We start from the raw sequence: 18,561 nt of genomic DNA on the forward strand, positions 1-18,561 counted from the left end.
AAAGATCATCTCCGTTCGATGAATTCGATTCTCGGTAAAATTCTTGATACTTCATTTTTAGAAGAAGATTTTCCCAAAATCCTACCTATGTTTAGGAACCTTGGTTGGAAAATTTTCATTACCTACCAAGCCAAAGGCTATTATCCTAAACTTGTAAAAATTTTCTATGCCAATTTGGTTAAAGGGGAGTCGGTAACCACTATCGAAGTTTTGGGTAAATCCATCGCACTCACACCACAAACTCTGGCTAATATCTTCAATATCCGCCAAGGCGAATTCGAATGTCCTCCTTTTGGACAAACATGGATCATCGAGCAAGGATTTACCCCCAAAGAATTTCTACCTCTAACTATGGTTGAAGCACCTATTTACTTTGGACATCGTCCATTGTACAAGCAACTGGATCTCCAAGCCAAGATCCTCCAAAAGATCATCACATACAACATCCTCCCTCAGGTTGGTTCTCATGACTATATAGCATACCTGGATTGTTTTTTTATATGGTGTTTGTTAAAAAGAAAGAAGCTGGACTTATCAAGCTTAGTCCTTAAATGGATGATTTCTCATATTGAAGCTCGCCAAGTAACTCTACCCTCTAGAAGAATTCTGAACCTCATTTTTGCTCATCTTCATGTTTCATCTCCAAATGACTTGTTTGTTAAATGTACCCATTATGATATTTTCTCTTCTATTACACTTAAACAAATGGGGTATGAGAAACATAAGCAAGGTTGGTTTCCTAAAGGCGGATGATGCCAAGACAAACTTTTGAGCCACAACCTCAAGACCAGCAACCTGCTCCTCCGATTGATGTTGCACCATCATGGTTCTTGGCTTATCACCAATAGTTTACTGCTTTTAGTGAAGAAATGAGATCGAGACTTAGCTCACTTCAAGATAATTTCGCATCTCATTAAGTCAACTATTCTTCACTAGATCAACGGCTTAGTCAAATTGAACATCACGTGGCTGGTTCATCCTCTTCCAATGGCAAAGTTCCAATGGATATAAGCTCAGTTGATGCTGGTAATGATGATGAAGAAGACAAAGAAGATGATGATGAAGAAGGAGATGACGAAGAAGATGAAGATGATGATGATGTAGATGCTCGAACGGCATAATTTTTTTGACTTTATGGTTGTATAAACACATATTTATGTGTGTTTTTTCCTTTTGGATTTATTGCTTATGCATGATTATATCATATGCTTATGGTTGCTTATTGCTTTGCTTTTTGTCTAATTTTTTAATATCTATCTCTTTTTGATTGATGTCAAAAGGGGGAGAAAGATTTTTGAGCAAAATTGAGAATTGAGATATGATATGAGATATGAGATATGATATAAGATAAGATATGAGATAAGATATAAGATATGCTAGAAGAATTGAAAAACTAAGATAAAAGAAATAATTCAAATTAACACATATACATTGCTAACATTCATAAACACTTATACATGGCTGAGATATTGATCTTGATATATGAACTTAAATTGATTCAAATAACATCTGATATTTCATTTTTCAAATATTGTTAAGAGTATGCTTATTGTAAGGCGGGGCCTTATTAAGGGTTACTCACTTTTGCTCCTTATTTGTCATCATCAAAAAGGGGAAGATTGTTGGCCTAATAAGGCTTATGAATCTTATTTTGATAATAACAAATCAAGGAAACTTAACATGTTTGGTTAAGTGATGATGTTTCAAGTAAATCAAGTATCAAACTCAAGTGACCCAAGTGACTAATATCAAAGTGCTTGACAAAGATTGAACTTAATGACACAAAATCTTATGAAGTTAAAGATGAAGCTCAAAGTCAAGCTCAATGTAAAGAATGGAAGCTATACATGAAGACTTAGTGATTAGAAGAGTCATAGTTTTTAAGAAGTCTGACGTAAGTACTTCAAACATTTCAATATAAATGAATAAAGCTCTTAGGAATCTTTTATTGACTTAAAGACCAATTTTTGAAAACCCCGGAAAATGTTTTTTAAGTTATGTTGAAATTTTTCAAAAATTGAAGGACCAAAATCTTTAAAATTAAACATTGTGGGAATTTTCTAGTTCAGTCAACTAACCAAAATAGATCAATCAACTAACATTTTTATGTTTAATTAATTGAGCAGACAAAATAGGCCCAATCAACTGACCCTCTAAGATCAGGCAACTGACTCCATTCTGAGTTTGAATTTTTGCTAAAACAAAATAAGATCAGTCAACTGACCTTGACAGATCAGGCTACTAACCTTCATAAAATTCAAAATAAAACAACAAAATAATGTTTCCAAAATAGATGGCTTGGCCCCCAAACTTTATGAAAACTTGGGAAACACTCCAAGTAACTTGGGGAACACAAAAATTAACCTTTTTCCATCTATAGATACAAGTTATATCAAAGGATTAAATATACTAATACATACAATCAGCATTCAAGCTTAATATTTTCTACTTTTCAAAAGCTTTCTTACTAAAACTCTTGCTAAAGTTTCTACTGAGAATTTGCTAATTAAAATCTACGGTTCTTTGCGTTTCTACTGAGTTTCTTAATCTAAGAAAGAACTCCGGTGATAAATTCTTGAGCTTCTTCTTTCTATATTGATTTTGATTAAAGTATATTGTAATATTCACTTGTACTAATCTACTCTTACTGAGAGTGCTTCTTGTACACAAGGTTGTTTCTTATTTCTCTTGTTTTTTTTTATGATTCAGGATTGTTGAATCGTTGGACTATCGAGTGTAGGGTATTGCTTGGAAAGGAGGGCTCTATCCTACTTGAAAGAGTGTGTAAACGGTTTGCTCTGCCCAATTAAAGGAGTGGTATAGTAAAATCCTTGGGTGATTTGCCTAAGGCGAAGATGTAGGCGAGAATAGCCGAACCTCGTAAAATCTCGGTGTCTTTCTCTCGGTCTGATTTTCCACCTCAGATACAAGTTAAACCTAGCAAACGTTTCCAACTTGTGCCACATGACGTACCCCCAGACCTTTCGTAACAAACTCACAAAGTAATTATGTCCAACCTGTGATACTACCTTCACCGGTCCCTAAATATCCAAAACAATGTAGTTAAGAATACTCTTTACTTTGCGTGTGGTTGTTTTACACAAAACAGTATTACCTGACTCAGAATTTGCAGTTGCAACTCCACCTACAACTATGTTACCCAGTAGTGCATAGATATTCCCTGCTAACCTCTGTCCATTCATCACCATCAAGGCGCCTCTACACACCTTCATTATCCCACTTTTAAACTTGTAACTATACCCCTTACAATCTAAAGTGCCCAATGAAATCAAATTCTTTCGTAGATCAGGTACATATCTTACATCATATAACGTCCTTACCACACCATCGTACATCTTGATTTTGATATTCCGCATTCCAACAACTTTTCAGGCAACATCATTTCCCATCAGAACGAAACTAGAACTCTCCAATCTGTAAGTGGTGAACCAAGCTTTGTTGGGCGTCATGTGAAAAGAACATCTCGAGTCTAGGATCCAAGAATCTGTGAGGCGTTCTGAACCCGATGAAATAGAAAGCATATCACAATCACTGCTCCTTGAATTTTCTTCGTTCATTACATTTGCAAATTTTAAAAAACCCTCTTGAGTTTCTACATTCCCTTTCTTCCACTACGAAAACTCCAATTTTATATACCCAATTTTCCTGCACTTAAAACACCAAACTTTCTTCCTCCTCCTGGACTGCGATTGATTTTTATTATTACTCGATCCGCTCCAAAACTTGCCTCTCCCACGATCCTGATTACCTTTCGCCATGAGTCTTTCACCTTGTGAACTCTCATCGCTAGCCTTCTTCCTCTTATGGAACCCCAACAATGCACTCATGATATCCTCCAACTCCAGGATTTCTTCTCCAACTCCAGGATTTCTTTTCCCCATGTCAAAGTCGTAACTAGATTCTCGTACGTAGGAGATGTAGGTAAGGAAATCAGCAGCATCAATGCCTTGTCTTCATCCTCCAACTTCACATCAACCCGCTTCAGATTGCTAATTATATGATTACATACATTGATGTGTTGATTTAGGTCTGAACCCTCTACCATCTTAAGCTCATAGAGTCTTTTCTTAAGATATAACTTGTTTAATAAAGACTTGGACATGTACCAACTCTCCAGTTTCAGTCAAACTGCCACTAGCGATTCCTCATCCATGACGTGATACATCACGTCGTTGGCCAGACACAGCCTGATAGTAGACACAGCATTCGCTTCCAACTCCTTCCAACTTGTGTCGTCCATGCCTTCCGATTTCTTTCCATATAGTGTCTTCACCATACCTTACTGCACCAACACGTCCTTAACCCTCCTCTGTCAAAGCCAAAAATTTCCCTTTCCATCGAACTTACCAATCTCAAACTTCGTAGAAGAAATCCCAACCATTGCAACCAATAGCTCTGATACCAATTGTTGATACAAATTCGCAACAAAAACTCACAAGCTCAAAACAATCTGAAACAAGTAATGCAAGCACTCAACAATGAATATACGGAAATTAACAATCAATCACAAAGAGAATAAAATCAAGCAATCAGAACACACGATACAAGAAATTACATGATTCGACAATCTGCTTACGTCCACAAAAGCAAGCGGATGATTTTCAACATCTCATCAAACAAGGGTTACAAATATAGTTTATATACTAACCCTATGCGTACAGAAAACTTAGACTATATCTAAAACACTCATGTAGAAATCCTAGAAGGAAAATCCTTCAAAATCTTTCAATCTACTGATTTCCCGCTTCAAAATCTGTAACCTACGCCGAACAAAATAGTCGACAGTTTATCATGCAGACGACTGAAACAATCGACGGTTAACCACCAAGAGTAAACCGTCGATGCAACCGTAGACTAACCATCAATGGTTTTCCTCATGCAGCCTCCTTCCTTGTTCTTTGCATCACTATGCTTCCCGGGCACATGTGTTCCACTCAAATATGAACCACATCTCCAACAGAATAATTTCAATGTATCTTCACAACACTACACATTCATGCTTCTCTACAAGATTGAAGAAGAAAACTTGGTTATGGCACTTTTGCTACGAACATCTGAAATTTTTGTGAATTAAAGACGCTGCAACAGAAAAATACGGTGATTGACCTTCCCGAATACTCAAGTCCTTCACAAGTTTGTGAAGAATGTATTGTTAGCAAACAACATCGTGATCCTTTTTCAAAAGGGAAATCATGGAGAGCAAAGAAAGCATTGGAGATGGTGCATTCCGACCTTTGTGGACCAATAAATCCATCCTCTAATAGAGGTAAAAGATATATAATTACCTTCATTGATGATTATAGTCAGAAAACTAGGGCATATTTTTTTGCAAGAAAAATCTGAAGCTTTTGTGGCCTTTCAAAACTTTAAAGCACTTGTTACAGCAGCGTACACGCCTCAACAAAATGGAGTTTACGAGATGAAAAATCACGCTATTTTGAATATAGTGTGAAGTCTTTTGATAAGGAGTAGCATTCCGAAAAAAAATTTGACCTGAAGCAATTAATTGGAGCATTCATATATTGAACAGAAGCCCCACTCACACTGCTCAAAATATGACACCGGAGGAAGCATGGAACAGACGAAGACTAGCGGTAGATTATTTCAGAATTTTTGGGTATATTGCTTATGCCCACATTCCAAATGCAAAGAGAATAAAGTTGGATAACAAAGAAGAAAAATGCATTTTTCTTGGTGTTAGTGATCAATCAAAAGCATACAAATCGTACAATCATATCACCAAGAAAATTGTCATTAGTCGTGATGTTGTATTTGATGAAAATAGAATCTGGTCTTGGAGCAGCAGTGGCGTTGGACAGACAATACTAGCAAACTTTGATGATGTAAATGAAGAAGAAACACAACAGTCTTATCATTAACAAGCTCCGGTAGTGTCTACTCTTAAAGATCCTCAAAATGAAGTTTCTACAACAACTGCAACTTCACCAGTAGCAGCGGAACATAATGAGCAAGATGATGCTATAGCAGGTTCACATGCTCAACGTGTTAAACAAAGGCCATCAAGGCCTTTGTCTTTTCTTTTTTATTCAAAGTCATTGTTGGAATTTTAATTTAGTTGGGTTCTTTTGAATAATTAAGTTTAGATTGCTCTTTTTAAAGTCTTGTTTTGAATCTTAAATATTTGTTTAGGTTATTATTTATTATAAAAATCAATTTGTTTTTTTTTTCCTTATTTAGAGTTTTCGTTGGAATTTAAATATTTTCTTGGGAGATTTTATTATTAAAGTTAGTGACTCTACATTCTTAGAATTTAATCTTGTTTGAACTTGTGTTATTTTTATTCAGTTAGACGATTACAGGATTTATTTACTTCGTTATTCAGGTATTAATTCTAGTATTTAAATAGTTATTTTCATGCATGTTAAATTTTTATTTAAGGTTTAAGTTGTTTTAACTTTTACTACAAAAATCTCAAACATCCCAGGAACCAAATCTGAACTATGTTCAGTAAACCTTTCTTTTCTTATTTTCTTTTAAAATTACACAAAATTTAAAATTAAACTGCATTCCTTGAGAAAACGACTAACCCTTGGACTAATTATTACACGACTAAACTCCTATACTTGGAATAGCTTCCAAGCCGCTCATTTTTAGAGTGAGTCAGCCATGTTTGAAAAGTTTAAAAAGTCCATGATGATTGAATTTGACATGTCTAATCTTAGAATGCTACAATATTTTCTTGGCATTGAAGTTCAATAAAATATTAGAATTTTTATTTCTCAAAAGAAGCATGTGCGAGAAGTTTTAGATTGATTTTAGATGAAAAATTGCAACTCAATAAATAGACCAACATTTTGGTTTGAAGCTAAATAAAAGTCATAAAAGGTTGATGGCACTCTTTACAAGTAAATTGTGGAAAGCTTAATGTATTTAACAGCAACAAGGTTAGATATAATATATTCATTGAGTCTCATCAACAGATACACGGAGAATCCGATAGAGATGCCTCTGCTAGCTGCCACAAGGATACTTCCATACTTGCAAGGTACTAAGGAATTTGGGATGTTCTATAAGAGGGGAGAGAAGTCAGCGATAATGCAAGGGATCAAGCTATTCAAGGACTGTTTTATGGTCATTAAAGAAACAATCAATCGTCACTCTATCAACCAATGAAGCTGAGTTTGTTGCTGCAACTTCATGTACACGTCAAGCCATATGGTTGAAGAGAATTCTTGAAGAACTTCATTTCAAGAGACAAAAGCCACAACAATTCTGCAATTCTTAGTTTATTTTTAGTGTTGCAAATCATGGGTTAGCGGTCAAAAGTGGTCGCCATTTTTCAGCTTTTATTAGTTGATGTATTGCCTATTTAAAGGGCTATTGATTAATTGAATAAGATAGCAGAAAAGACCATGACAATAGGTTGTTGCAACAAGTGAAAACTTGAGAAGTCACCACTCAATAGAAATATTTTTTATGTATACTACAACAAAAGAAAAATATAAAACAACAGATGATATCAAAAAACTCCTAACTCATAGATTAAAAAAAACAATGGTGAATATCAATGTTGGTGCAAGTTAAATCATCACACAAATGGATTGTACTTTTCTTTTCATCTTTTTATTTTTCTTTGATATGTAAAATGGATTGTACACTCCTCAATGACTGAAAAGTCATTTATTTCTTGCAATGGAAGGGAAAAAAAACCAAACGCATTTTTAACAACAAATATACTCCAGCTGGATGTACAAATAGCTAACCTCTTTTTTTCTCCTAGGCAACTATTAATTCTCACAATTTTTTTGCTTCTCATATTCCTGTCACTTCTCCTTTGATACAAAATCCAAACGTAAATATTAATATTTAGACTCATATTACCATTCACATGGACCATACCTCGCGAAGGAGTTCGTACCTCGAATTTGTGCATTCATAACCTCCTTGCTCCTTGTGTTTTCCATTTCCATTAGCCAAGGTTGTTGGAAAAGGTGGCATTTTCACGACGACAAATGCTAGAGGAGAATCCAGTTCCTCCAGCTCTTCGTCGCTGGTATACCCCTTCTTCTGGACAATCGACACATTCCTTGCTAAATGAGATTTTTCCCCCCCAGCCTCCGCAACTTTCTCTGCCACATCTGCACAGGAAGGAACTGCATATATGACTGGGGCAGCCGTGTAGGGGAAGCTGCTTGCAGAACCTCCAGATAACCTCCGCTCCACAATACTCTGAACAAATACAAATAATTAACATGGCTAATTGTTTTTATGGTAAGTAATATTGGGTCATAGTGAAATAAAAATAAATAAAAAATTAAAAAATAATGTTACCATAGCAAAAATGCAGATGTTGAGATGCATGTCAAGAAAAAGAAGGAATTAGAATGAAAAGCATATATAGGAAGTTGGGGCAACACCTAAGGTAGGCCATGATAGGCAGTTAAGTTCGGCTACAAATAATGAATTAAGTAATAGTATGGTCAAATGAATAGTGAGCAGCAGCATGGTTCAAATTTTAGGTACTCTTGAGAATGAGGGGAGACCAAAAGTAAGTAAACTGAAGTTTTGGCACCAGTTAATAATTAACAAAAAAAATGAAAAGTAATGTCCTCCATGGACCAAAAGGAACTACAATGCAGGTCCCATATAACTGGGGATGGATGCTTCGTTGAGTTTTTGCTGTAATGCATAAGGCATAATTTATACTACAAAGCTTGACAATCAGAAATTTAATAGAAAAATTAGCAGAAACCAAAACTACAGCAGTACAATTGCTAACAATGAGCAATTTTCATTATTTATATAGGTGAAAATATTTCAAATCTAAACATTCAGGCCTTACAAGCACCTTATTATGCATGGAGATTGCAAACATGTAATTGTTCACTTTTTTTCTTGAGTGATAATCTTTCCCGAAAGTTTCAGAACCCAATCCAAAATCATGAAGACTCTGATGTTACACTAGTTTCTGTGGTCTAAAATGAATACACTAAAGTAGTTCTGAAGCCACCACAGGATGTCCAGATTTTCCATTACATTTGCTTTGCAGAATGACTACTCCTTGAAATAGAATGGTTATGTTAAAGATTTTGATAGTTACACTCCAAAAAAAAGAAAATAAAATAAAATAAAAGAAAGTGTGTAATTACCATAAAACAAATAATAGTGTAAATTTTTTTTATGAATCCATGATAATAGAGACAATGAATAACAATACCCAAATTATAACATGGGAATGCCTACTCTTTTTATATTCTCTGTTGGATGGAATAACATAAAACCATGCTTGAGTGACCTCTTTCTAATTATTGCATCCCTACATTTCTTTACATTCTAATTGTATTCCATCCTATTCCTCAGAACAGGTAGTTCGTGAACCAAACAGAACCTCACTGTTGGTTCATATTCAGAAGGTGAACCACTTAAAAGTCTGTAGAGAGTGAGGTGCCCTAAGGGCCTTAATGTGGTGTAGTATTTTAAGCCATTGTGTAGTCTCCATATATATTTATGCGTGTGTTTTGGGCTTTTCTAAATGGAGGCTATTTATATTTGTAGCTGAAGGTTAAACCCTATGACCTGCTCACAATATAATCGAAAAAAATTTTGCTGGGACACTGCGTGAGTATATTCTCTCTTTTTGTTCTTTCCATGCTTGCATAATCCTTAAGGTCAAAATCACAACATCACCAAAGACATGGTTGGTAAATATTTGATATGTACAAATATTATACCTCAGCATTCAATGCCTCCAAAACAGCTCCAGGGACAGGATCTGGGCAGAACTCATCTGGAGTAAAGTTGCAGAGTACCCGTTTAATTAATGGAAGACCAATCAATGGGCAGACCTACAAAAATATAACAATTGAAATTTTAAAGTTTAGTATTTTGACAAGAAAATATTGAAGATATCTTCATATAACCAATAGTGAATTATAAGCATAATGCCGCAACCTCCTTTCTGATTGATCGATCCATAAGCATGTCTTTTGGAAGCATCAAAAGATCACTCAAGGCATTAAGAAGATGGAAGGATTTTGATTCACTCTGTGCGACATCATCGTCGCTGCTGCACTGATCTTCTCTAAAAGAATTGTTGGCCTCCATGCCAAACAAATCAGTAAGACATCTAGACCAATTACCAACCTGCATGGATAGCAATTTGCTCATTTTTTGACACATTTAAAGATGTTTATCGCCAATAAAACCTAAAAGGTATTCCAGCCTGACATTATATCGTATAAATTCAGAGATATCTGAATGGCAAACTTCCTGTTCATGTTTTCCAGCTAGCCTATGATTATTCCGACAGTCAGAAGGTGTTTATGCATGACAAAGGGTGTGAAACCATCTTGAATGAGTTCACTGAGGCTTACAAAGATCCAAGACGCCATTTTCATGGAATTTTAAACGAGTAAATGATATGACTTGTTTAAATACAACTTCAAATCTTTTTGTTCTAGTCCAAATATTCATTCCCACATCACAAGGAGTGAAAGCATCTCCAATGAGTTTATTGGGGGTTTCAAAGAGTCCATACCATTTTCATGGCACTTAAAATAAGCCAATTAATTTTATCTTTGTGCTCCAAGATCTTTTCAATACAATCCTCTTTTATTGTCTCCTTAGTTATGACTCATTCAGAAACTTTTAGTTCAAGAAATAATTTCGTCATCAACAAATGAAAGCTACACAGAAATCAATTCCCATGTGCCACTGCCTTGAGACAAGAAGCTCGTAGTGACATGTGCATTTCCCTTTACAATGAACAAAAATGGCAGGAATAATTGCTCACCATTTCTATGAAATATGTTTAACTAAACTGATGAACGGAAACCTATGGTCTACAAAAGATGACGAATTGACGATTTAAGATGCCAACACAAATTTCAACCATGAAGTATTTTCCATAGAAAGGTCCTATAGTTACTATGGAATTCAACTTTAACATAAAATTTTCTGTTCAAATGGATTCCTCATGGCCCTCATTAAATAGGCTAACTTTAGGTACATGCAATCAGCAGCCTAGATTTTTTTCACCATTTTTATCCACGAATTAGTACATGCTCAATTATAAAACATGCTATTTGTAGCTCATTTCCTTCAATATATTTTTCTTGGCTATGTCTTGCAAAGGAAGGAAGCCAAGGAACTCATTGCCTATCCTTCATTCCTTCCTCTCCTAAGCAATCAAAGGGGCCGTTTGGTATCATAGTCAAGAATTATGAAAATGAAAACTAGAAACCAAAACTATTATTAAAACACTTGATTGAACAAATGTTCATATGATTACAACAATAAAAATAAAAAAAATAGAAATTAAAAAAATATTATAATAAAAAAGGAAATCATCATAATTACTTTTATTAACTAATATATTTCAAAACTTACATTTCAATGCTACAAGGACAATCTTATTGTATATGAGTGGTAGTACACTCAATTTGCAAAGGAGCAGGGGAAGAAGAGCATCTTCTTAAATAAAAACTAGATAACCTGGCCTATCCATCTCCTGAAAAAATATTATAATAAAAATGGAAATTATCATAATTACTTTAATTAACTAATATAGTTCAAAACTTACTTTTCAATGCTACAAGGACAATCTTATTGTATATGAGTGGTAGTACACTCAATTCACAAACAAACAGGGGAAGAAGAGCATCTTCTTAAATAAAAACTAGCTAACCCGGCCTATACATCTCCTTGGCCTTTAATTCTAGAGTTTTTCTTCCCAACATCACAGCCTATTCTTCTTAAAGATCAATGTTTGTTATCAACATGAAAATTTAACCTATTCTGGAAAAACAACTGAAAAGGAAAAACCATAAAATCTTATTTTCACGGTCGAAAACCAACAAAAAAAAATTAAAAGAAAAAAAAAACAACATAAACAAACAATTTGTTATCATATATTTCTTTACATACAAAAACAAAAACAGAAAACAAAAGGCAAATTTTGACACCAAAAGGTCCCTAAAGTTATGTTGGCAAATGAGAAAGGAAGCTTCACCATCAAGCAGGAAGTCAATTTCCAAAAGATAGTTGGATAAATTATGCAAGCAGTGTAACATGCAATGGACTATGACACATACAGAATTTTTGAGTTGTGCGCCAGATCCAAAGCTCAAACACCCAGCTGGAATAGGCAGAACCTTGGAATCAACAATAGGATCAGAAACAGGATCAGTAGGGATCTCATGGGCCGACTCTCGGAGAATAGCATTGAACATTGCCACATCTAGTCTGGCAACACACTGATGCATCACCTAATGACATAGAGAATTCTAATTAGCCCTCTAAAGCAAATAAACACTGAAATAAATCAAATTCTGAAAGAAACAATGATTAATGACAAAAAAAGAACCTCGAGGCTAGAGCTCATACTCCTGCAGTCTCAGTCAAAGAATAAAAAGCTAAGGAGAAATGTGAAACATATTGAAGATTACGTACCATTCTTGCTAGTATAGGCAGGCAGCCACACTCATGCCCCCCTGCTCGAACGGGACAAAGTCTTTGAAAAGCATCTTGAAAAGCATTTTTCCACAAGTCAACTGAAAAGCTGCCTTGATGTTGATCACCTAAGGCAGGTCCTGAGAACCTCCCAACAGTTACTTTGGCACATAAATCCTCAACTGGAGATTGCATATTTGGGGTTAAGGTCTGAAACCATGAATTTCAGCAGAACAGTTAAAACCACGTTAAAGCCAACTGCATTAATCTATCCAAGAAATGATAACAACTATATAGACTTGTTTGGCGTGCAAATTTGAAATATTTTACTTTATTTTCAGAATGAGCAGTGGATATGAGCATGAACCTATAACTTAAGCATTGACATGCAACATTTACATTTCAACCAGGATGTCGTATGCTTGAGTCTATCATTTCCAGCCAAAAATGAAAATTATATATGTTTCTTGATTGTGCCATCTGGTTCCCATTGCCAACAATAGGTGTCAAAAATTACTACGCATATATAATTAGAAACTTAAGTAGCAGGCTCTGCAATTTTTACCTGCCACCATACTGACTCAACTATCCGTGAGAAAATCCATGACTCAACTTTTTCTAGGGCAGCCGTCAAGGTCCTTGTCTCCTGCCAATCATCGGCAAAATGCATAACTCCAAGTTTGTTTACACCCTTCCATTTCAGCGTTGAAGCCTTCTCATCACCTCTCCTTTTGCTGCCATTTGACTCAACAAACCCTGTAACTGGGCTAGAGTAACATGAATTCCCAAATGTTTGAGATATAATTTCCCTCAGAACAACGATGTTAGACAACCAGAAAGTTAACCTGAATTAAATGAGGGGAAAAAGGGAACATCCATTAGTACAGATAACAGTCAAAAGTATCTTGAAACACCCAACCTAATTACATTGGTAACTGTGTACCTTGGAACATCATTGCCACAGGACTTGGCAATCAAAACAAGCCCCGACACAGTGTTCCTAGCAATTGTGGCTCTCTTATCTTGAGTCCAATGCTTGCAAGCATGAATGTAGAGCCTAGAAAGGCGCCGAGCAGGCGTGTGCACCTTATGTGCTGAGCTCCCATGCTCTGGTACCACAGAATATAGAGAAATTTCAAGAGCTGCAACTTCTCTAAGCTCCTCTTCAAGTTTCTCAATTCTCATTTCCATTTCCTCAATCTTTTGATCCAAACCTGGCCTTTCTTCATGCTCACCATTTTCTTCAGCATTAACTGTTTCATCATCAGTAACAACACTCTGAGCCCCATTTGAGGTCGCATCCAAGAAATGTATTTCCTTTTCCTCTTCAAGGGACTTATCATCAGCTCCTTCAGATGATTCTGATGAAGGCCTTGAAGGAACTTTCATATTATTAAAGTTACTATCAGACGTATCTTTGGAGATCATTTTAGAAGGACCTTTGTTAGATTTTGTTGATCTCTTTGGAGTGTTCTGAGCTACCTTCATTTGTGTTTTTGCTTCACGATCAGATCTCATTTTTGTTACATGTGGGCTGCTCTCAGAAACACCTTTTTTAGAAACCTTCTTGGGAACTTTCAAAATTCTTTCTAACTTCTCATCCTCAGCTATCTGTGAATCTCCTTGAGAAGATGAAGAATCTTTTGTTGTCTCAGAGTCTGATTCTTCGCCCTTCCCCTGTCTAGGTTCTTTGTCCAAATCACTAGAATGGCCATTTGTTTCATCATTGTTCTCTTTTCCAACCATTTCATGGGCTTTTAAACCATGAGGTACCTCCTCAAACCTGTTGACATCATCCACATAATGTATAACCATGCTTTCATAAACTTCAGGGGGCTCTGTGCTGACTTTCGAATCACTCACTATGACGCTTGAGTCTGATCCAGCATAAGAAGTTTTAGAATCAATTTCCTTAGCATTTAATTTTTTGCCTGCATTTTCTTGCCGTTGCTTGTTCTCTCTCTTTTCAGTCCTTCCAGAGCGTCTTGCTTGGTTATTATTTGGATTTTTCTTCTTGTCAATCTCCTTCATACTAGATTAAATTCACTTTTTTCCACCTTCTTTTTCCCAACTACAAACAAGAGAAACAGAGACATGTAGGTGCACCAACAAAGTTCTTCAAGGAAAGGCCACTAGCAGATGCATAAGACATGTAGGTGCACCTACTTATCATGCACCGACTCTTCTCATCCTCTCCTCAGATGCCTGTGTATATCCTGGATACCTCTGCAATCATAGCTGAAAGACTTGAGCAATATGGAAAAAAAGAGAAGGCAAATAAAGAGCTAGACTGGCCCATTGCAGGTAAAAAATATATGGAAAATTCAGCTGGAAAAGAAAGCTGCAAACAGGGCAAAAGCATTCATGTTGAGCAATTTATGAATAATGATTGCAAATACTTGAAAGAGTTTAAGAGATTTTCTACATTGAAAACTTTAAATACACTCAATACTAAATAGGAATGCAATAATATTTTCAAGAAAAACCCCTCATTCACATTCATGATACCTATTCCGCACACTATAACCAAAATTTGAGGTGTTAGGTGTCAATAAATTCATTTCTTAGTCTGTCCCACATTACAAAAATACAGTGGAGGAGGGGTGCTTTTATACATGGATGGTCCCAAGACCTGATGGCTTGAACATTTGGGTCAAATTGGTGCTCAACCATGTATATCAAGTTTGCCCATGAGGATTTCCTCAGTCCTAACAAGTGACCAATGGTTTGAATTGGACTCAAGTGTTCATGCATGTATTCTTAACAATGGTTCGAATTGAGCTCGAGTGTTCATGCATATATTCCTGCCAATGTTGCTCCCGAAGGGGAACAATGGATCCTTGGATGCTAATCTCATAGATGAATTGACTCCCATGGTCTCGTATTCTTTCCCATGATTGAGTAATGACTCCTAATTGGTTACATGTCAAGTAATGAGGTTAAGGGAGTGGTTAGAAGTCACCAATAAATGAGCAAACTCCCATGGTTTCGTGCTCTCTCCCATGCTTGAGTAATGACTCTTAATTGCATGACAAATGATGGCTTCCCTTCAAGTGATAGTGATTGGAAGTCAGAAGTGATGAGCAAATTCTTGAGAATTCTACTTGTAAATTTGTCTCACATTGAAAACATATAGTGAAGGATGAGTATTTATATACATGGTTAGGCCCAAGAACTAATTGCTAAAGTTTTTGGGTCAAGTTGATGCTCATTTATATGTATCAAGTTTTCCTATGAGAACTCCCTCAGTCCTAACATTAGGTTATCCAAACAATTTTTTCATCTCCTTTATCACAAAATTATTTGTTTTGCTAATCAACAAGACGAGGACTATAATAATACAAACAAAGCCCCTATATGACATGAATTTCTAAAGTTCTACAGTTGGCATAGGTTGAAACAATTATTTAAACCTCACATAACTTATCTAAAATCTGTTGGGTGGATCAACGTTACATTCTAACAGAAATGGATTTGCCACCAGCTCAAGATCTGCCTCTCCACTATGAGTATACAGAGAAATCTTAAAGACCAATAAATACTCAGCATACTGTTGGCATATCAAAAAATCATAGAGATCAACCAAACACGAGAGAGGCCTAAAATAAAGGACAACCCCAGATAGAGTAAAGCAGAGAAATCAGGATGAGTTTGTGAGCGCAGCATGTGCCCGTGAAACCCATTCCCAGCCGTGCAAATAAATGGATGGAATAGATAAATAGGTGTTCTATCTAAAATGGCGTCTAAATTGAGGATTCAGAGTGAACAGGTACTGGGCAATGTTGAAACCGCAGATTTTATTCTCCAATTATACAAGATTCTAACCAATAATCAAGCACAACTGAAGCACAAGTGATGACACAGGAATTTTCATTTAAGATATTAAAGCTATGGAAGTCGAGCTTGAAAGAGACTTCATTCCGAGAAATTCACATAACAAGCATGAATGTCGATGCCATAGAAGGCATGTGCTGTATGTTACGTACATAGCATACCAAACCCAGCAAAAATTGATCGCAATCGAAACGAGGTTTGGTTCCCCATGAAAAAATAAAGGCAAAGAAGTAAAATATTTAAACTTAAATCAACAAGAAAACAGCCGTACAATCGGTCAAAATGCTCGACTGTATACAATTTCTAACGCTTACCGAGTCACTGGCAAATGAACCAGGATAAGAACACGATCACCTCAAAATTCGCTATCTCGCCAAGAATAAAATCAAGAAAAAGAACTAGTACCGACTACCTGGCTACAAGCAAGTAGGAAAAAAAAGTTCGAATCCAATGCCAAAAAAATAAGTTCGAACCCTCAGAAAGACCGAAGCACAACACAATGCCAAATGTTCCGCGCTCCGACAAGATCTAGCTGTAGAAAGCTTCGGATCCGGAAATTTCAATCCATATATAAGCATTTTCGAGTTGCCATTCTCGAAAGCAGCGCAGTTAAATTTTAAAAAGAAAAAAGTAAATCTTACACAGAGAGAGAACGACAAAAAAACGAAGGAAAAAAATAGTAGCAAAAAGCTGTAATCTAGCATTAAGATATACACAGAGAGAGTGAAGACGAAGACAAACAATTAATTTGAAGTTACCGAAGCTCAATTATCTTCTACTTCTTCGAAGATCGAAGAAGTTTCAAATGCCGGCCTCGTTCCGCTCAGCCAAAAGTTGCAGCAAGTCCTCGGAACAGTCCTCTCTCTCTCTCCCCTCTTCCGAACAGTTTCTCTCTCCGAAATGGCGCTAGAGCTCGAACATTCTCTCTCTAAAAAGCGCTCTCTCTCTCTCTCTGCAAATGGGGGAGGGAGGAGAGCGACGTGACGAGGGACCAATGATGATTAGTGCGGGAAGAGGTGCCATTTTAAATGAGCTGTGGTGGTGTACGGGCAGTCACCGGTAATTCTGTGTCGGTGGGCGAGATGACGGGTAAATACCGGTAGCATTGCGCGTTTCGAGGAAGTAAGTCACCGCCAGTGGCTTTACCCGAGTCCGTCAACCGTCGGTGTCCAGATTGTAAAACAATAATATGACATCATTAATGGCCGGATATGGTATTTGGGCCCACTGGACTGGGCTGGAGCTGCTTAAATTGGTGGGCCCACCTTGCTACGGTCCAAACATCAAGTCTACATTTTCTGCACTATTGATTTGAACCATGCCCCGGCCCGTACTCCTATAGCCTGTTGGGACCCACTCCCCAGTCAATTTGACGACAATTGAGCCTAAAATTAATATATTTATATTAAAATTATTTTAATATTACCAAGTAGAACCGGCCCTCTAATAATTTCAACGAGTCGTTTTTTATAGGATACATTTGTAAACCTAATGGGTAGACAATACTTCATCCTCTCACATTATAGTTCGTAACTAATCTAAAAAAACCACTTAAAAAAAAAAGAAAAACACTTATTTGAAAAAAATATGCATTTATAAATAGTACGAAATTGCTTATTATAAGTATTTTTAAAAAATAATTCAAAAAAATACCTTTTATAATAAATATTCATTTAAGTGTAAACCAGATATTAATATAATTATTTAATTTAAATATTTTTTATAATAAATACTAATTTTTAAGACGTTCTAAAAGAATACTTAATTACAAGCATGGTTCGATCACTCACAAAAATCGGACCTATATTGATTGGCCACTTATCAATAACTATGAGATAATCGAAATTTAAATTTCTAAACGTGTAGCACGAGTGAAAATGAATTGCCTGAATTAAATATAAACTAGGGTTGAAAATAGGTAAAACTATAGAAATGCTCCCTTTACTCGTAAAACAAAAAACGTGAAAAAAAACACCATAAATCAAAAAATACAATATTTTCTTTTATTTTATTGGTTTATGAATGAATAAATAAATATATGGTATTTTATTTTATTTTAAAATTTTATGAATAAATAATTAAAAAATAAGAATACAAAATTTTAATGGACAAGGAAACTCTATGGAACCCTCGATTTTGCTTGTGCATGCAATCATCGTGGATTCAGGGATTATTCTTGATTTAGAAACATAGCGATTCGAATATATGAAGCCTGATATTTTTAAAGTTAGATTTGCTTCACTAGGTATTGGCAATGAGTTGAAAAGGAATGAAATGATAAAATTTCAATTACTC

General features: G+C 35.8%; 1 protein-coding gene across 2 annotated transcripts; it reads right to left on the reverse strand.

Moving 5' to 3' along the window:
- Positions 1-7,570: 7,570 nt before the first annotated feature.
- LOC131167655 (uncharacterized) lies at positions 7,571-17,268 on the reverse strand. Of its 2 annotated transcripts, none has more exons than XM_058126467.1 (8): positions 17,025-17,268; positions 13,376-14,658; positions 12,998-13,277; positions 12,433-12,642; positions 12,075-12,248; positions 9,934-10,125; positions 9,714-9,827; positions 7,571-8,211 (listed from the first exon to the last, which is right to left on the reverse strand). In XM_058126467.1, exons 2-8 carry the CDS (start codon positions 14,461-14,463, stop codon positions 7,867-7,869), a joined length of 2,403 nt encoding a protein of 800 aa, XP_057982450.1. In that variant the 5' UTR covers positions 14,464-14,658; positions 17,025-17,268; the 3' UTR covers positions 7,571-7,866. The 2 variants fall into 2 exon arrangements, with proteins under 2 accessions (XP_057982450.1, XP_057982449.1); XM_058126466.1 differs by lacking the exon at positions 17,025-17,268 and adding an exon at positions 16,581-16,942.
- Positions 17,269-18,561: the final 1,293 nt, after the last annotated feature.

The sequence above is a fragment of the Malania oleifera genome, chromosome 11 (genome assembly GCF_029873635.1).
Source record: "Malania oleifera isolate guangnan ecotype guangnan chromosome 11, ASM2987363v1, whole genome shotgun sequence".
NCBI classification, from domain to species: Eukaryota; Viridiplantae; Streptophyta; class Magnoliopsida; order Santalales; family Ximeniaceae; genus Malania; species Malania oleifera.